This window comes from Poecile atricapillus, chromosome 1 (genome assembly GCF_030490865.1).
Source record: "Poecile atricapillus isolate bPoeAtr1 chromosome 1, bPoeAtr1.hap1, whole genome shotgun sequence".
Taxonomy (NCBI): Eukaryota; Metazoa; Chordata; class Aves; order Passeriformes; family Paridae; genus Poecile; species Poecile atricapillus.
In genome coordinates, this window is record NC_081249.1 from 132,494,597 (window position 1) to 132,515,873 (window position 21,277).

A 21,277-nucleotide genomic window follows, 5' to 3' on the forward strand; every position below is an offset into this window, starting at 1 on the left:
TGGGCAGCGCCGGTGCTGTGATTTTTCTCCCCCCCACCTCCCCCCCCCTTTTTTTCTCCCTTTTTTTTTTTTTTTTTTTTTTTTTCCCTTGTGCTTTTGGCCACGTCCAACCAGGGAAAGGCCCTCCCCCTCCGGCACCGCAGCGCCCGCGCTCCCGGAGCATGGCCCCCCCTGCCCCTGCCCCTCCGCCGCGGCTGCAGCTGCCGCGGACCCCGAGCGTCTGACTCCAGACGGAGGCGGCGCAGCGCCGGGAGCCACCGCCACCGGCATCGCCTCGGAGCGGCCCCGGGGGAGCGGGGCTGGCCGGGGCCCCTCGCCCCCGCGGGCCCGGAGCCGGGCTCAGCTTAGGCACCGACTGCCGCCGAGCAGCCGTCCCCTGACGGGCTTGCTGCCTGCCGTGCTTGCTTGGATGAGTCTGCGACATGCCTAATAAGAGACGAGATGGGCCAGGGCGACGAGAGCGACCGCATTGTGATCAACGTGGGAGGGACTAGGCACCAGACTTACCGCAGCACCCTGCGCACCCTGCCCGGCACGCGGCTGGCCTGGATCGCTGAGCCCGATGCCCACAGCCACTTTGACTATGACCCCCGTACGGATGAGTTTTTCTTTGACCGGCACCCGGGCGTCTTCGCCCACATCCTGAATTATTACCGCACTGGCAAGCTGCACTGCCCCGCGGACGTGTGCGGGCCCCTGTATGAGGAGGAGCTGGCCTTCTGGGGCATCGATGAGACCGATGTGGAGCCCTGCTGTTGGATGACCTACCGGCAGCACCGCGACGCCGAAGAGGCTCTGGACAGCTTTGGTGGGGCGCCCCTGGATAGCAGTGCTGAGGACGGAGACATAGATGGCACCGGAGACTCTGGTGATGGTGAAGATGAGCTGGAGATGACAAAACGCCTAGCACTTAGTGACTCCCCAGATGGCAGGTCTGGGGGCTTCTGGAGACGGTGGCAGCCCCGCATCTGGGCACTCTTTGAGGATCCCTACTCCTCCAGATATGCAAGGGTAAGCTATGCAATCAACAGCCTCATCAAAACACTCAAACTTCCCTGTGGTCCCACTTCCTCCCAGCATCACCAGGGTTCTCTCCGCTGTCAGAGCAGAGCAGCCATCCATGTGTGTGGCTGTACAAAAACCATGTGGGGTCTGTGGGGATGTAACCCACACTCTCAAGCAGGCCCCATGCATACGAGTAGACACCAGGGCCCAAGCTTGTGAACTCAGATGTGTGCCTCCAGAGACCCGTATTTTCTAATAGGCTCCTAAAACTCCTAGAACAGCTTGGGGACAGGTCCCCGTCATGGGCCAGAGAGGTCTCCATTACACCAGATCATTTTCCTCTATGCATAGATTTTTACAGTCAGACATCCCCCAGTAAAGAGAGACACCTTGTCCAGCCCTGTTACAAGCTAATGGCTCTTTACGAGATGGAGGAAGGATTATGGGAGCAGGCAGTCCCAGTGGTACCAGGGGATTTGGAGAGTTTCAACCTGGACTGGAAAGGAAGTCAGTGCCTTTCTCTTTTCTCATACATACCAAGTTAAATATTTATGAACATGCTTCTCTGAAAATGGGTAATTCAGCTGCTCACTCTGTCTTTTTCCCTTGTGGGAAATGCAAAGTATTAATCAGAGAAAACGGTTTCATTCACGTTGAAGGGACACTGTGTTTGACAGGTTTCTTGCCTGCTACTGAAGGACAGCTCCTCCCCTCCTGGTGCCTGCAGTTGTTTTGGAAAGGGAATGCACACTGGTGCAGTTCACAGAATAGGTGTGGATAAAAATGGTCTGTAACAGTAATCCGATTCCTTCAAGTAGGCACCTTCTCATGCTATGAGGACAATTACATTAATTAGGGCCTGATTCTGCTCCTGAAATCAAAAGTACTGAAAACATTTGCTTCAGGAACAGCAGCAGGATTAACTCCCAAGATAGTCAATTTGATAACTAGGGAAACAGATGGAGGATAGTGCTTTCATAAAGAAATTGGTTGGCATAGGCTTTACTCTCTTAAATGTACCTTTGTTCCAGCTTAATTGCTGCCAGCCCTGGGTAGAGATGAGTGGTGCTTTGGTGGGGGAGGGTGATCAGTGTTCCTGAGAAGGATCAAAGAAATGATATCAGATTAGTGAGAATTGGATGGATGGATGGATGGAGGAAAGAGAAGTGGAGGTGCAAGGAGCAGGGAGAGAGGAGCTGGCCACGTATGAATGGGTGGTGGAATAGCAGCTGGCGGAGACTTGGTCTGAGCAGAGATCTCCAGCAGGGAGACACCAGGTCTGCAAACTGAATGAATGGGTAAAGCTGGAGCAGAGCCTGGAATTATATCTTGCTACATTTCTAAAGATTTTTGTTTGCGTACCATTTGGAGACTTCCTCCCTGAACAAAGGAGTTCATACTTTAAATGAATTCCTTTAAACAGCATGGAGGATAAAGGAATAATAGACTCCTTACCACAAGATGAAAAGATGATGCTGTTGTATTGCAGCTTTCAAATCCCTGATTTCTGCCAAGGGAACGTGGAAAGGCAAGGCTGTAGGGTATCCTTCAAAATACTTGGTTTCCATTAATCAAGCCCAGTGTTAGCTGACAACGTGAAAAGCAGATCTCTCTAGTACCCAGGAATCTGTTGGTAAAACACATTTCAAGTGAAAGTAATGTGCTTGTTCAAGATTTTGGGAAGCGGTTCAAAAGCGGTTCAAATGGATAGTGTTGTCCCAATGAAAAGGATACAGAAGTTAACACACCCTTTTGCTTGGAGGCATTATGATATTTTAGGAGAAGGACAAAGACTTATAACCAATATTAGTAGTCTTTGTGATGCACAGGCTGGAATTCTAGAAGGATATAAATTCTCTAAGGGTATTTCGATTTAGCAATAGTATATTATAAAATGATGATTTGGGTTTGTTGGAAGGGGGTTTTTAGAGTGGATGATGTACCATTTATTCACAATCACTTGTGCATACCTGTTAGAATTCAACTTCTGATTTACTTCTAACTTGTTCTTTCCTTAAAGGATTGTTAAAATCAGATAAATATGAATACACTGAATATTTTGTGAGTTAAATATGATTCTTTAACTTGTATCTATGGAGATGAAGGCCACATGCATGCATATTTTGCATGAAAGAAAATGGCTTTCCTCATTAACACATGCACACACTGTCCATTAAGAAGACATTATTAAGACACTTAACATTTCCTAATAAAAGCCATACATTATGATTATGGATGTAAAAAGAGATGGGAGTTTGATTTATGCTTCTGTAACCTAACACAGACATTGCAGAAAGACCTGAAGCTTACAATAGCTAATTTACAGTAAAATAACTGATAACATCATTAACAAGTGAATTGTATATTAAGGCCATCATTGGTAGAGTCAGGCAGCAAATCCACTGTTACCCCACTTCTAATTGAGTGTGCTACTTTCATTTACAAACTGCAATTCAGTTGTGCAAAAATCTAAATTCACATTGCCATTTTGTCAAAAAAAAAAAAAAATCACAATATTTCCTCTTCCTAAATGGAACTGGGACCTGTACCAAGGGTGGTTATTATACACCTTTGATGTTTACATATGGCACCAAAATGCATGTCAAAATAACATCTCAATGTAAGCACCAGTTTACATAACCATTATAGTGTTTCACTTGAGCAACTAAAAGGAATACAGTCTCTGAACATTAAGATTAAATGCAAAGCTGCATATCTCTGTATAAAGCAAGATTCTCTGGACTGTATCTGGTATGCCAGATCAGTGAATGTTTAGGAACTGTCTATGAAAAGCTCAGCATTTACTCAAATCCAGCCATTCTTGGATTTTGATGGACATTGCTTGCAAATACAAGTACATTTGACTGTTTTTCTTCACCTCCACCTGACTCATACTAAATTACTTCTGATCTCGTTGTAGACAGCCAGGGAAGACTGGAAGTGCATTTGTGTATGTCAGGCAAAATCAGCTAACTCTGCAAATTTTGTTTATTTCTTAACTTTGGTTAAGCAAAGCTCCTAGTCACTAATCATTTGTTTTTAGGCCTAACATAGTCAACAGTTGCTTGTTAAAACAATAGTGGCTGATTTTAATTAATTTCAAGTTTTCTCCATGCTAATTTCTTAATAATGTAATTCTTTCTAAAAAGAGGAAACACTTCAAAAATTGCATCTTCTATATCTGTAATAAGAAAATATAGTTTGTTTCAAATGACAGGCTGCCTTAGACACCTATCTTAGTAAGATAAACAGATATTACATTTCTCCTTAACCTAAAGAATCCACGTTTGGATATCAGAGGCGAAGTCTTAGTGCCTAGAGATCTGAACAGAGTAACGAAAAGGTGATGGGAAAAATGCAGGAGGATTGTCAAAAGCATCTGTCCAGACAGCTAAATATCACTGCACACACCTAAACTGAGTTTATTTGATGCTCATTAGAACTGTCATTTTTGCACCATCAGACAACTTTGTAATTTATTTTTTTCTAAGTAGGCACAAAGGGGAGAATAGAGTCAGCCAGAAAGCGATGCTAAAGCAACAGAGAGTTACACTGTAATAGAGTTCCTGCCCTCTGTACTTACTAGACTTCATGAATCCCACACAAAAGTGTGGAAAATATTTTCTTGGCATCCTCTCGCCTTTATATTTATGTCTGGTCATGCTGTCCTTCCACTAGTAAAGCTCCCACTGACTTCCTAGGGAGTTTGGCCTGCAGGTAATCTAACATATTTATTCCCCTTCCTCCTCCTCCTCCACAGCAGGATAAAGTTGTGTTTGTGTTAATTCACATTCCTTGGGTTAGTCAGTGTTTGAGAACAAGGAGCATTCAGCTGAGATTGTGCACTACTGCTCACATTCAAATTGGACAGTTAAGCTCTTTTAGTGAACCCTCAGGAAAGCTATTGTAGTCCTTCCAAATAAACATTTTTACTGCTTTTAAATAAAAGCTGGTTGGAGTCGTGTGGAAAGTCCTCAACAGCTTGACTTGCAATCCTGTCATATGCTGTACTGCTTCAATCTGTAAGGGGAAAAGCAAAACTCTCACTTACTTTTCCCTCATGTTTCCCCTTCACATCCTTCACAAAGAAGAATCTGCTTTCCTCAGTGGGTGACTTTTGAAGGATGAGTATCTGACACTGAAAAGGAGACAGGAAAAAGGATAGTGGTAAAGAGATGAGAAAAAGGTGTTCCCCGGGGATTTCTTCCATCTTTCTTTTGTACATTCAAGAGCATTTCAACCTTGCTGTGTCCATTTAAACTGCTTTTTCTCTATATAAAGTATGGCTCATAGGTATAAAAAGGCTTATGGGGTCCTAATTCCTGAATTACCACACTGTCTTAAGGATTAGAGGCTGGGGTGATTCTGCCTGTTCCTTACCCCTGGCCAGCACAGTTTAGCTCAGGAATTGAGGCAGATATCAGGGAGTGGGAAGAGATGCTCCCCATTCTTCACAAGGGGAGCTTATTCCGCAGATGCGTGACGCGGGACACACTTGGTACAGGAGCGCTCCACAGACAGTGGTATGGAGACTCCCACCAGGCATGAGCAGACAGGGACAGAGGGGATGAGAGCTGCCCCAGTCGCTTTGCTTTATCCTCCTCAGCTCCAAAGGGGCCCCACTGGAGCTGCTCTCCCACTTGAGCCTTTCTGGAAGGTGTCTCCTGCAGAGGCATATCTAATCCTGCACTGAAGCTGGCTGCAGGAATTCTCACCATATACTTTGACAATTAACAAGACTGCCTAATTTTAACTGCATGCTGCATTACAGCTCTGGAAAAATGAGAATCTTTCCACATCAAATGAGGTTTCCCTTGCACTTGTAGTATAATGGAATTACAGTCATCTATTAACTACCATTCTATCATTCATTATTAATATAGTTCCTAAAATTCCTTTTTATTCATATTTTCTCTCATCAAGGAACATGTTACTGCAAATCCTTATATAACCCACTAGTGAGCATGGTCGTCTTCTCTGCATCCTGACCTTTGCAATGAAACCTTTGCAATGCCAGTTAGAAAGTGTCCACTGCTCCAAGTCCCACATCCAGTCCCTATCAAATTGGTCATGGTGGGAACAGGCACACAAGTAACTCCTGGGAATTGTCCATCTGAATTCAGAAATAATATGTTTTTAAACTACCATACACACAAAAAATTAAAACTATCAGAACAGCCATGCAGAATCATGACTTCACCAGTTTGAGCTGTTCAGAAACACACAGGAAGATATGATGTCTACCCAGAAAATCTTACAATCTCTTTGAAGTCACGATCTCACAGGGAGATGAGAGAGATGATGTTACCCACCTGACAATTCCATGGCTGCCTAGTACAGTCTTAGCAGTTTGGATTCAAGGACATTTTTAAAATATATTTACCTATTTCCAATTTTATTTCTATTATTCTAAAACCTTAAAAAAGAACAGAATCTGTTGCCATTTTAATTTATTTTTTTTTATCTCACTTAATTTTAATGTTTCTAGGTTACAAAATTTACTTCATTTAGCCAAGACTGTGATTGTATGGATCATACCATCATATGCATACACATATATATGCCTTCCTATTGCTGCCACCTCCTACGATGCTGAGTGGGATTTCCATATGAGGAAGGACTTCAAAATTAAACCACCCCAAAATATTTCTGCAGAAGTAACCGCGGTGCCAATGAAATCCATGTAAATTTAGTGGCTGGGTTCAGAAAGGTATTTGGTCTCTTCTCTCTTTTATCCATCCCTATGTACCTTCAGTTATTTTCTTTGCCCTTCTCCTGACATTTGCTATTTTGGTTTTGGTTAGGGAAAAAAAGGCAACAAAATACTGGTAATTCTCTGTTGGTCTATCATGAGACAAAGGATAAAAAGATCTGTGGATCAATTTTAATATTTCTATTTTAGAACTGCTCACTGAAATGTGGTATATTAGACTATACCTAGGAAAACTATTTGTCCATATTGTTCTTCCTTTCTGCTGTGTGATCTAGCATTTAACAGTATTTGTCTTTGTTATTTGTAAAAATGTGTGTATATTTATGGTAGTACTTTACTAAAGTCTATACATACTGCCTTTCTCTTAACATAAGGAGAGATGTTAGCAAATCAGCAACAGAGGGCCCAGCCTTAATGTTATTGAAACTCAGCCAAAATTACCACCAACTTCAAGGATAGAAATGAATTTTCCTGCAGTGTTTCAGGATAACTAATTAATTGCTGTGTACTGCTTTTTTTTAATAGACACGGTGCATATTTCCATTCCAAAGCACTAAAGTGCAATAGATCTTAGCAATTTATTAGGAGCATGCATATTCAAATACATGTTTTCATAATCTTTTAAAGACATGCTCTTCAGCACACTGCATCAAAACATAGAGCTCTAACACTGACAAAGCTCATCAGGATCTTATTGGCATTTTTTACTGCAAAGGACTGTAGAATACATCCCCCTTTAAACCACATGACTTCAATTAATGTTCAACTAAATCATATCCAAGCGCTCTGTTTCGTAATAAAAAGGGCAAGCAGGGATATTCAGATAGAAAAATTGTGCCCTAATTGATAATCAAGCACGTAATTCCTTCTCATGCAAATACAGATGGCAAAACTGAGTTTCCATTTTGTATAAGCTTGATTTTATGAAATTTCCGTACATTCTTGGAGTATAAGACTGATAGAAAAGGCATTTTGAGATCTTTGCAATTGTCTTACATTAGCTTCTCAGTTACTATATGCTGAATATGATCTGAGGAAAGAACAGTTTAGAAGGCTGACTTGGCTTTCCCTGCTGAATATTGAATTACATAAATATGTGATTCACTCCAAATGGTACACAGGAGCGGTAGGATCGGATGAAATCAGAGAAATCTATGAATCCATGGAGAACCACCTCCTCCCCCTGGAATATAAACCAAACGCTGTCATTTCTAGAATAATTTTTACATCTCTCTCCTGTGCTCACTAAGTAACCAGATTTTGCTATCTTCACTCCTACTCCCGTAGTGATAGCTTACTCCAGGAATATCCCTGTTTCCTTCAGGCTGAGAACAAGGTACCAACCCAACATGGGTAAAGGTGAAAGGACCAGGCCCTAATTGGTTTTAATTTCTTTCTGATAAGATTTATAAAATGTAACAGAGGCACTAATAAATCATGCAATAAAAATTATGAATAAATCGCAGGCCAAGGCTTTTTGCAGTGATTGCTTATGATGTAAGACCCTTTAATGACAGTAAGTTAAAATTGCATTGCAATGGCCTTTTGTAAATGCAATAAATCTCAGGTTTCAGTGCACTGAAGACAGGCAGCGATGTGTGTGCTGCACATGAGCTACCAACACAGGCACACACTGCTGGCACACACTTACGTAATTATGTTGATACTTCAGGAGCAGCAGTAAATCTCAGTACTGCTAGATTTACTTTGAAAAATCTTCGGTCACGACCACTGAGGTGTTGTGACTACAAAAAAATAGCTTAAAATATCATGCTGGCTTTATACTTGAAAACCTGGGATAGACTGTCCCTTGTAAGAAGCGATAAAACAGATTATTTGATTTTAAATAGAAAAGGCAAAGCCTTTTTCTACTGAGTCTTAAAATTTTCAGAGGCAAAAAAGCTAAAACATACATTTTTACCTGCACAACCAAATTGATCTTCTTCTCTGAATTTCCTTGATCATCTACCCATTCGGAAAAAAAAAATAAATATACACAGAGATACATCAACAGTTACTTAATAACTGCTTGTTTCTACGGCATCAGAATTTCTCTTGCTGGTCAACTTTGCCCTCAAAAAACATATTCATAAATACAGAAAGATCTGGTCGGCTTGGGTTGCTTACCATTTAACATACCTAAGAAATTTAGATGCAGATTTCCCTTAAAAATTTATTCCAATAGCCCTGTTCTATTTTTCAGTTTGGGCTTCTTGCAGTCTTCATTACACTGGATCGATAGACAGGTATAGATGGGGGAGGCCAATTCTGTGATTTATCCATTTATTAATTAGATTAAAACCTTCAGTCAGAATGCTTCAGACTTGATAACAGACTTCAAAACAAAATGAGTAAGAGGAAATCTCAAAAATGCTGAGCACCTACAACTTCCAGCAGAAGGGAGGTCATGTCCTAGAGCAGAAAAGGACACACGCAAGAAGCGAACAGACCATCACTAAAATCCCACCCCACCTTGTAGGGCCGTGGTCCCAACTATCACTGATTTTAGTGGGATCCAACCAGAGACCCATGTACATCTATTTCATGCACACCTATTTCAGGTAAAATTTTTCAGGACAAGGACAATTGTGTAATTGCCACAACACGCAATGCAAAAGGGCTTGCCTTCACAGCATCCTTTGATCTCTACTCTAAAAACACCACAACATGATCTCAGCCACATTGTGCTATTCCTGTTTCCCTTTTTAGCATGGATCTCCCCTTCGCTTCTACTGTGGAGTTCTGCAAGAAATCTAGTGACAGTACATCTTAGCACTTCTCAGGAATGTGTCCCGCATAATTCAGAACTGATTTTAACTCAGGATTTTTCAGTAAAGCACTTGTAAGGACAAACCAAGAACAACCTGACTGTGCTGTGATAGTTTAACCAATACCCAGACTGAGGCAACTCTGGGGTGGTGTTTGGTTTTCTGGTTTTGGGGCAGTAGCAGATCAGCTTGGGTCAGAATTTTGCTTAAATGGTATTGAAATTTAGCATTCTGTTGTTTAGTGTTCAGTTGATAGAAGTTCACTGTCTATCCTACCAAGAAGTCCCTGAGGTGCTAGGGATTTTATTAAAAGACCTAATGTAAATTTCAAAACTGTATAGATTACTTAAAATGTTAGTTATGTCTAAGCAGCAGGAAATCAATAGTGCAAAAGTGCACTGTTCTAAAGAAAGCATCTTTTGAAGAACCTGCTTTACTAAGCAAAGAAGCTCGGTTTTCACTGTGTCAGTGGCATGGACTACAGGCAAATAAAAAGTTTGAAATTCAGTAAAAATTCTATAGCGTCTTCAACTCCAAACCACAAATTTATCTTCATGTCCATATTGCCTTTAGCAATAAGGATGTCTAAAACTGTGCATTTACTGTTCTCAAAAGATATCTTGGTTGGGACAGGAGGGTAAGCCTTTATTCTTACTAGGTGATTTTTTAACATTCATTCAGAATATTCCCACATGTCCTCAGATGAGTATACAGACCTACACGGTGGAAATTTACTAGAAAGCAAAAAACAAAACCCTAAAAAAGCCCCCAAACCTGAGATTTGGACAAACTATTGCAAACAACTGAATTAATGCAGTTTATGGAGTGAGCATTTGTTAGAAGATTTGGCCAAGGCCCTACTTGCTTGCATGTGTTAGCTCTGAAGGATCCTCTCATGAAGAGCATCTGCAGCATGCCAATAGTGCAAAGGCAGGTCACACACATTTAGCTCAGGAAATGAACATTTGCAGTGGGCACAAGCACACAAACACTACATTTTATTAACTCGGTATGGTACATCATTTGGGTATATTTCAGCCCCTCTCATTTTCTATGAATTTTACTGTGTGTGAAATCATACGTGTTTAATCTTAGTATGTCATTTTCAAAATAGAAAAACAAAATTTCTCAGGTTGCTTGCTTTTCCCTTTTTTCTCTCTCCCTTACTGTGTTTATTTCAGTAGCTAGCACAATAGAGTTATAATTTCTGTGACACCTCTAAATGCTTGTACTATAAAAACAGCAAGTTAACAACATCTAAGGCTTTACACTATACTCAGATGTAGTGTTTTCCAAACCAACCTGGACTGCAGTAGCAGATCACCCGAGGCTGTGATCCTTCCAAAGGTGCAGTGTGTGCCTGAGCTGTGGTGCACAGAGAGCAGGGCTTCTCCGTCACCATCTTCTCCATCACTCCTGCATCCAGGAAATCTAGCAGTTGCTTTCTACATCTTCACTTCTGAGGGCAGACTCATGAAAGTGTGTCACCATATGAGCTCAAACTTAGAATTCCCAAAACACTAATCCTGCATTTGTAACTTTTTTAAATGCATATTAAGATTTCCCAGTGTCTACAGTGTTGTTTCTGTACATGTGCCCTAAACTGCCTTAGTACTGTTAGCAACCACCTCATATCAAAGCCTTGTTGGTGCCCATAATTTTCCTTCACTAATAGGAAAGGTCCATTAAATGTACTTGCCAAACACATGCTGAATATAAGCTGTTTTAAAAGACATACTCAAAAAATCCATGCGATATTTGTAGTATGAATCAGTTCCCTGGACACAATGATCTAGTGGCTACTGGGTTTTGCTTAGAATGTGAAATTTCAAATTTAATATTTTCCTCCCACTGCCTGATTTCAAATTTTCATCCATCTCTGCTCGGGAGCCCTCCTCACTTCACAAAGCTTCATAATCCAGACAGTTAGTGAAGTTAATCCAATTTGCACAGCATGAGGAGTTAACAAACCATTATACTGGAAAGATGGCAAAGCAGCATTTCCCAATAATGTGGAAGTAAGAGGCCGTTCCTATGTAGTAATTCTGGGCCCCAGAATTCAGCAAGATCAATAGTAGAAAACAGATATACGTAGCGGCATCATCAGAGATGGTCTAATGTTGGCATATGACAAGACTGGTATTTTTCTTTTCACTCACTTGTTGGAAGCCAGTTCCTGGTAGGAAATAACCATATGTTGTCCTCATGCACTGGACTCCAGGGTGAGCCACACACAATGATTTAGGGATCTCTGCACACTGGTTTAGGGATCTCTGTGCAGCCCCTATGGAAAGGAATGGGCAATATGCACAAGAAAGTAGGAGATGCTATGCAGAAGTAGATGATATGCAGAATTATAGAGGACTTCTACACCCCACAGCCTGAGCAGTTTGGCCATGCTGCAAAGCGAGCTCCAAAGTCAGTGTGAGGACACATCACATAATTTGTTTTGAAAAGACCTACATTTCCCAGGGCTATCAATCTGTCACCTTTCAGTCATGCCATGGAAATACAAGCATTCTTAAAATCTCTGAAGGTTGCCTTTTCATCAGTATTTTAACATAAACATTCTTTTAATTTAAATGGAGATTGATCACTTACATTTTATTACTTTTTAATAAAAACACATTGTCACCATTAAAGGAAAGTGATCTCAGTGAAACTATTGCCAGGATAAATTTAACTTGGAAAAGCTCTAGAACAAGCCTTTGCTAGATCAGAGCCTTTTACAAGCATATATGCGTAGTTGTGGTTTTAACAACCAACACACAAGTGATCAATGGGCATTCTAGCTATTGCATTCACTGCTTTCATGATACACTTAAAACTAGTCCAAAATCTTACTGGAAACTGTGAAGAGTATATTGTTAAATATCCCTCTCTGCTGTAACTTACCTTATATAGGAAGACTTGCCAGGGGCGCTAATGAAGCGGAGACAGTTTTGCAGTTTTACCATCTGTTATCAAATATACTCCTGCTGTAACAGAAACACAATTGTAATAGAATTTAGAAGTGACAAACATTGGAAAAAAAATTTCTTTCAGTGTTTAAATAGCTTTGCTGCATAGCCTAAAGAACAAAGTGCTTGGACAATTAATAAAACATCTCAGGACTGCTTTAATTAAAAAACAAGATTCAGCAAAAGAATAGTGATACAGTTGAACACAACCGCAACACAACAGAGGGGTATGATTAAGAAAGTACATTATTCCAAAGCCTTCAGGTTTAGACTTTAATTCTGAATAACACACCATATTTTTATATCCTACAGAAAAAAAGAAGTCAACAAAAAAAACCCCATTTGAAATGTGAATGTCATTGAAAAATTTAAAAATGCTCCATCTACACTAGCTAATACGTGATAATTGTAGAGTGCTTCAGAACTGCATCCTCCTAACCCTCTTTCCGTCCGAAGTAAGGACCTTTGGGGTAAAAACTCCAAAGAACACTACAGTTTAGCTTCACTTATGTGCACTGGACTAAAAATGAACACTTAATATTTATGTGAATCATTGTCAGTGTCAAGTGAGACGAAGCTTATAAAAATAGGTCCAAATCAAGGAATGAGTTTTAAGACTCAGTGGGTAAATGTCTCTTTACGTACGGTATTATTTATAGATATTTTTTAATCTGTTCTGTCATCTTGTCTCTTAAATTATTAGAAAGTAAGAAAGAAGGAACTACAGCAAATGTAGATGAAAGAGAAATCTTACTGGGAACCCTGGCAGGAATATGAACAAAAGCCAGGAAGTTTAAAGCTGTGCTCCTAAGCCCCCTGCTTTCTGAAAATAATTCCAGCCTATATTGCAATTAAATATGCACTTTTTTAAACTAACTGTGCTGTTGAAATAGGAGGAATGGTACTTTCAAGACTCTCTGGCATCCAGAAGACTTGCTACCACATCTAATCGCAAGCCAGTTTTTTCAGGCATTGGGCTAAGTCTTGTACCCATGGTCTTGTGAAGATTTTGACATCCTAAATTAATCAAAGTCCCCTCTAGATATAAATGCTGAGCTCACTATGGCCACAACAGAAATTTCAGCATTGGATCCCAGTTTTTGTAGTTCCCTGAGAAGTCAGTGGCAGCTGCAGATGGTCCCTAAGTTGATCTCCAAAGGTTCTAACCAGTAAAAACGTAAAATGTCATTGTGCTAGCTTTGTAAATCTATTTATCATCATCTCATAAGGCGGCTACTAATGCATCAACAAGGTTCTGTGAGTCTTAACCATCTGTGAAAATACTTTAAGAAGCTGCTACAAAAAGGACAACAATAGCGAAAATATGATTAGAATTTGAAGCAAGTATTTGATATTGAAGGGCAAAATACTCAGGACAATTAGGATGCAAGTCACCTCGTAAGAAAATTCAAGGGAACAGGGCACATCTACAAACTTTCTGCTGGGCTTTTGCAAACAGGGGAATGTTACGTTTCACATGTAGGAAACTGGGGAGGTCATACTTTCCTTCTGCTAGCAGGTGCAGAACTCTCCTTTGAAGCAATTGGAGCCATTTCTTCCTTTATTACATTATACATTACACAACCTCTATCAGACAGGAAATAAAACTGGGTAAAGCAGGCAGCTGCTCTCTTCCCTGGGTCAACATGGTTATGGAATACTGCACAGGGGGAATTTATTTCCATAGGCTTTTGCTTTGACCATTCAGGTATCATTTTTATAAGCATAAGAAGTGGTTTTTGTACTCTCTTCATCCTGGTAGGATTTCAACATAGCTGTCTGCTGAGAGCAACACACAGAGCTGGTCTTTGATTTGAAGGCATTTCTTGCAAATATTAGCTTTTCATGATCTTGACTTCAATAGCAAGATCTAATTCAGACCAGCGAGAAATTGCATCTAATATTTATGTTCTAATTGTCCTAAATCTATTTTAGAAGTGAGATGTATGTGTTTGCAGGCACAAGATTTGCTGTAAATTTAAGTAGAGGTCGTAAATGTGAATGTTAGGAATAACTGCCTTTTTTTTTATTGCCACAAGGATATCTGAGGATATTGTTCATCCCAGTAGTCAACCAGGTTTTATTTAGCAATATCAGTCTAACAGATGCAATTTCCACTTATGATAACTGTGGGCACATCATTAATTTTAGTAACTGCAAAACTTATAGTAGAAATACTTTTCTGTACTTCCCTTGTTCCTCACTTTGACAACTGCAGAAAATAAAAAAAAGAAAAAAAAAAGAGATTTCTGCTATGAGCTTGTACAACTGTCCAACTGCTTGTACAACTTGTGCAGTAGTTTATTCTAAAGATCTGTAATGTACACAGATGGCAAAAGGCTTACAAATACATCCAGAAATTATGTGTGAAAACTACATTCACAAGTCTTGCTCTGTGTTTATTGAGAAACCAGAAACTGTATTTTGACAGGAATATCAATAAGGACTTGGATTCAAATGAAAAAAAAATGTTTTCCATTTACAACGTACACTGCATAGGATACTAGCTGCAATCAAGAAAAATTTCAGGATGGCACGAAGCTCTCAAGCTACATAATTCCAAATAATGCTCTGTGGAATCCTACTATTAAAATGCCCACAAGCCACAAAAATGCTTTTAAGCCAACTCAGTAGCCCAAATTACAAATTCTAGTTAACAAAATTCACCACAGGCTCGCAGCTTAGAGTAGAATATATTCTTTTTTTAAATACATCTGTCTTTGTCAAAATGCTTAGTGGTCACTCATGGTTTTCAGTCTCCCATTATACTGAAGCAGAGACTTTTTTTTTTTTTAAACACACAGAAAGACATGAGGCTTAAGTCACCATGCTTGTCACCAGCCTCTCTAACATTTATTGCACAAGGTTGTCTTTCCAATTCAGCTACTCATGAGAGTTGCAAGGAAGGGAAACCATCCATGACTTGATCTTTTGGAGGTTTATATTTTTGGAAGTTTTGCAGACGATGTTTGGGAAGCCTTCTTTCAATACACGGACATTTTGGCTAAGAAAGAATATTGTATGTACCCCAGTTTCAGATTTAGGGCTGGACAAATAAATGTATCTACATTTTGGCAACAAAATATTTTTTTCTCCAATTTCTCCCCCTCCTCTCAAATAACACTTATTTAAAGCTTCACCCTTTTCTCCATAAGAAAAATCCCAAAGTTTCTCTTCTCTTGTCAATATTAATTTCTTTTTCTCCCCTCACACTGACTTAATAAAAAAGTGAAAATTAAAATGGTAGTCAGAAAAAAAAGAACAAAGCAGCAGAATTTAAAGGGGAATACCAGGAGATAAAAAGGAAATAAGTGTCTGCACAATATTTTGCTAAAAACTGTAGGTAAGAAAAAAACATTGCTTATTTGAAGTCTGAAGGACAAATATGATAAACCTTGTTGAATATTTTCAAGAAAAAAAGGATCTCTTTTTTTTCCAAATTGCTTTTATAATTTCCATTGAGTTACTTACAAATACACATCCATCTTCTTGCACTCCTTTATCTTGATTGAGGTGAGGGGTTTTTGTTTGGGTTAGTTTTAAATTAGTTGGGAATGATTCTCAACCTGGCACTGTGTTTTTTTAGCCTTTTCTGGACACAAAAATATGCTCTTGTCCTTCTGATAGCTCCTCTTTCACCCAGAGTTTGTGGCACCAGTTCTGGGTTTTAAACCACATTTTAATCACTGGTGAATAGGTGCTTTCCTGCTCACAGAGCATGGGATGCTATGCAGTGGAGGAACTGCAGTCACCATCAGATGTGAGAAGGACACTCCTGAAGTGGAACTGCAGAAAATAGTGGTTGCAATGTAAGCAGTGAGAAGGCAAATGTCTGGAGGAGGATATATCTCCTAGAAATAGGAGATGGAAGGAGTCTTCAGAACTAGAAAAACAAGTCACTGTAGGGAGAAGGAAGTCTCACTCCTCAGTGTTCACTGGACATTAAGGGACAAATAGAGTTAGGACTCTGGAAAAGGAAGAGAGGATGACAAATCAGCAGCTTGCTAGTAAGAAAGACAGTTAGGAGTTTGAAATCTCAGACTGTGGCCACTTAGAGCAATTCATTTTTCAGCAAGGTGAGAACAACCTAGTCAGAATAATTCAAGTGAGTTAGCAATACGCAATACCTTCTGCATGTGCCGCAAGCACAAAAACAGCCCTCATGAGGGCCCCGGGAGCCCAGGGGTTTGCAGTAAGAGATTTTGTGGTCAAAAGAGTAGATTTTGCTGTTGCAAGTTTGCCAAAGAATAAAAAAGGCTCCACGTGAAAAGCTTCGTGTTTTGTGACCAGTGCTAATTCTGGAGAACCCTTTGCTGTAAGGACACGTGAGGATTTTGGACAGCGTGTTCTGATGCACTCATTTTCTTCAGTGAAGGTCGGACACCTTGATGGCTGGCACAAGAGCTGGGCAGGATAAAAAAAAGATAAAGAGGCCAAATTCATCTCCTTAAGAGCTCTAGAGTGGATATTTCAGCATTCCAACCTAACCAAACTATCTTCTCCACTCAGGAGTCTGGCCCAAGAATTATTGTCCTTCACCACACATACAAACTCTTTTCAGCTGTGATCCAAGACTAAATGGGATTTCAGGAGAAAACAACTGGCTTAATATATATAGGGCACTTGTGGAAGTGAGAGCATGCCACAGGCACTTGCTCTGTTAGACAAAAAGATGCTGTGCTGGTTCCAGCAGTGGTCTTCATAAAGGAATTATTCTGAGGGTGATTCTCACACACCTCTTTGTCCTTGCTTGATCACATTAATTTAAAAAAAAAAAAAAAAAAAAAAGGATATAGAAAAAATAAGCAATCTTTAATTGAGAATATTTGCTGTTTAATGAAAAGCTGTGGCTTCTCAATGTATTCTGTTCACTGAGGACTCCAGTAGGAAAATAGGTGTAAGATTCAGTGCAGATACAGTGATGGAGCTGAAGCAACAAGGAGATAAGGTGGCAAACAAAAGTGTTACAATCTTATTTGGGAAGCCCAGAAATGCACCAGCTCTTGATACGACTTCAAATCAGACTTCTGGCAAGCCACAACTTCTTGGTAATTATTTACATCTATAATCAGGATAATAGAACATTATTTATCTACCTCTTCGGGGTATTGTGGAGACTAACAGTTGCACAGTAATTTGGAGGTAAATTGGAGACACTACATGAATTTCCACTATCATGTTTTCTCTAAGCAGGTGAAGTGAGGACACCTTGACACAGAAGGAACCAAAGTTTTCTCAAAATAAATCAGAGATCAGAAGGCAATTTTATCTTTGTTTCATTCTCATTATTCAGCATTCCTCAATAAGATTGACAGGAAATGGGAAAACAAAGCTTTCATGGATGAGGGAGGTAAAATCTAGTAATATTTAACACTGCATCTGCAAAACAACAGATTAAAATCCACAAAATTATTTTCTGCTGTTTCAGATGAAAAATTAATGCAAGATGCACCCAGCAGATTGTGCCTAACAGGCTATTGACAGATCTAATAAATAACTTCTGATTACATAATGACAAAATTTAAACTTATATCTCCTCACATAGGCATTTTAAAACAAAAACACAAACAGTAATATACTTCACCAGACCCCACATTTTAAGTGGCCCTGGTTCTTGACAATCCCATAAAGTAAGAAAATAGTTTAAGTGAATTAACCCCTTGTCTCCATAATCCGTGTATTCTGACTGGAAGTTTGGAACGGAAGGAGCAAGTTATACATCAGCCCTGAGGTGCAAAAGAATGAAACTTTGATTTTTATCTTCGCTGTTGTCAGAAAACACATCATCTTCCCAGAGCAGGCAGACTAAGTATGAGCTGAGAGCTGTGTATAGCAAAGTGGGTCTCTTCCAAGAGACCATCACCCTACGGAATAAGATGCCAGAGCAGATGCTGTGTGTGCTGAAGCCTGACATACGCTGGGGTGCCCTGAACAATCCCAGGAAGGCACAAAACAGAGTGGGAGCACTCACCTTTTCCTCAGCTGGGCTGGCGCTGTCTCCAGGATCATTGTTACATTACAAGACCTCTGACACAAAGGCATCAGGCAGATATTGAAGATGAGCTAATCACTTCCCAGGCATACATGCAGCCAGAAGTGGCAGAGGTACTGCTACAGATCAGGGGGGAGGCAGAGAAATCAGAAGAGACATGGCAGAATGACACTGGGACCTCTTCTGGCAATGTGTTGGGACAAGGAGTAGCCCCATTATTGCCCTGCAGACTCAGGGAGCAAGGCAGATGATTAAAATCTGTGTTGCAGATGCCAATGTCTCTGAAAATGCCCTTTGATTGGGATGCAGACCAGTGGGTGTATTGCAGATATGTGAGCAGCACAAGATGCTCCACTGTAATAATTGGGTAATTCTTACTATAGGTGAGCAGAAAATGGCTGGATGCCTTGGGCATTGATTAGGGGCCATTGTGTTCCTCAAAAATATGTACTGCTATTGAAGGATTAATTCTGCCTCATATTTACCATGGCTTTATACCTTAGAGCATGCAGGGATGGCCTGAAATCACTTACATCATTACTTACTTCAAGGAATCAAAAGTGTCAGTTTTAATTCTCCGGTTTTTTTTTTTTTTTTTTTTTTTTTTTTTGTTTTTTTTTTTTTTTTTTTTTGGAGTAATTCCTGAAAGGACCGGGAATTACTCCTTTTCCAAAGAGGATAACAACACAAAGCTGCTGGAATTTCAACCAAAAAATAACCAAAACCAAAAACCCAAACCAACAAAATCATCCTTTTCTTTCTCAGTGTTCTCTGATTATAATTAACATGAAGTTAATCAAAACTAAAAGCAAGACCAAAAAAAAAGGTCAAAAAGCAATTATATTAGAAATATGTTCCCCAGTCAATTGCTTGCTTTTCAGGCTTCAGCTCTCTGGCAATTTCAGTACTTATGCAACCACTATAGAATTTTCTAGGTCTGACTTATTATCTAAGAAGCAGAAACTTCTCACCAACCAACCCCCGTCAGGTAAAAGCCCAGGAATGTTTTTGTCATGGGGGTGGGGTTGGGCGGAGGGGGGAGGAATGAGCTTCCTTCACATCCTCAGCCCCCTCAGATGCCACCACTGCATCACAGGAGAAACTATCACGCACCTTCCTGCTTACTGCAGATCCAGGCAAGGACACTTGGAATCATGCGGGAGGCACTGCCTCGTAGCACACAGCCCTTGCAGGGCGAATCCTCTGGGGAAATCAGTTTATGGCAGATTTCATACCGTGCCAGGTTAACAGCATATGTATCCCTGTCCTTTTAGCACAGGTTGGAAGGAACAGTATTTGCTAAGGCTACATAGCCAAAAAGCACACTTTAAAAATACACGCTGTAGTCAGATGTCTGCTTGTAACATTTATGACTTGGCAGATTCACTCGCACATCAGGCACACATTTGATGGTTAATTCTGAGCCCTAATGCAGCAGAGCAGTCTTCTACCTGGCTGGTGTCTATCCTTTTCAAAAGGCAAAGGGGTGCATAAATTATGTTTAAAAAGAGGTAGGCATTTTCTACCCACAGAGTGGAGTCACTGTAGGTGGATTATTATCCAGGAATACCGAAGAGGCAAGAAGTCTGAGATTTAACCCATTCTTTGTAGTCTCCTTGCCTGCTACTGTACTGCCAGCAATTTTCAGGAGGTTCTGCAGCACAGCAGCTGCATCTCAGACAGTCAACAGGAGTTAAAGCCCTAAAGAAAGGATTTTATTCTGAAATAATACCAGCTAAAGCCTGCAGTAGCATCCAGTTGTCTCTGCTGATGTTGGCAACTATGAGGTTGTTCCAGTTTACTCCCTCACCAGGCCCTGCACTACAAATGTCATGTCATCAGGACAGGATGAACTCTGAACCACTTTACAGATGACCAGCAGGATTTGGAAACCTATTTCTTCTGCGGTATCTTCACTACTGGGAAAACAAAAAGCAGTAGTTTTCACAGTGCAGACTGAGACATTTGTACGTCAGGATACAGGCATGACCTTCATCTAGTACAAATAAGGCATAGAGATGTTCAGCTGAGCACAACCACCTGCATTTACTCCAGCTGAGAACCTGATCTTCAACACTGAGCTTAAAGAAAGCACTGTGAATTGTGATGAATAAAAATAATCAGCATTGGCGCTGAGAATCCCTAAATTTCAGCCTACAAACTGCTGACAGTAAACATCTTCAGAAATAAGACCTATAAGCCAAAAAAGAGGAGGACTTATAAATGTGTGAGATGAGTTTTAGATTATCATAGGTGTCCCTGCTCTACTTCAACATTTCATATTTGTGCAAAGAGAATAATATTGTCCTTGTTCATAACAATTTTCAAAAATTCAAAATACTTTACAAAAATTACTTAATCCTTTCAGTATTTTTAGTGAGATACGTAAGTATTCTTCAATTTTCTCACCAGATGTGTGATCTGTGGTACAAAAAGATCACACTTATTTCTTAAATTAATCAAAAGAAATAATTAACAAAAATGAGAAAGAAGTCTTGGCTCCACCTGCTCAAAAAAAAAATTTCACCAGACTCACCATTTTCAGTAGATATAAACAGGTCAAAAGCAATAATACTAAATCCAGGAGTATCTCTGCTGTATTTAGTACTGATGGATGCTGCTCTAAAACCTGTGATTCTCCCTGAGAAGGGTAGCAAAGGCTCAGTATTTTCTGGGCAGATGGGCATCTGTTACATCATCTTGATCTTTTTCCATGCATGCCCATCTTTGTTTCCTAGCAAATGTGCAAATATCTTAGACTCACCAAGGGCCACTGAGGTGCAGGCAGGGACATGGACTTGTCCCTCTCCCCTTCTGACCACACACAGGGAGGAGGCCG

At 40.2% G+C, this 21,277-nt stretch overlaps 1 protein-coding gene across 3 annotated transcripts in view; it reads left to right on the forward strand.

Moving 5' to 3' along the window:
* Positions 1-412: 412 nt before the first annotated feature.
* The window catches only part of KCNC1 (potassium voltage-gated channel subfamily C member 1), a 107,865-nt gene continuing 87,000 nt past the window's right edge, over positions 413-21,277 (forward strand). For all 3 annotated transcript variants that reach the window (XM_058845863.1, XM_058845878.1, XM_058845871.1), the window contains exon 1: positions 413-1,011. In XM_058845863.1, coding sequence (XP_058701846.1) covers positions 442-1,011 — 570 coding nt within the window. In that variant the 5' untranslated portion in view covers positions 413-441. The remainder of the gene's footprint in view (positions 1,012-21,277) is intronic.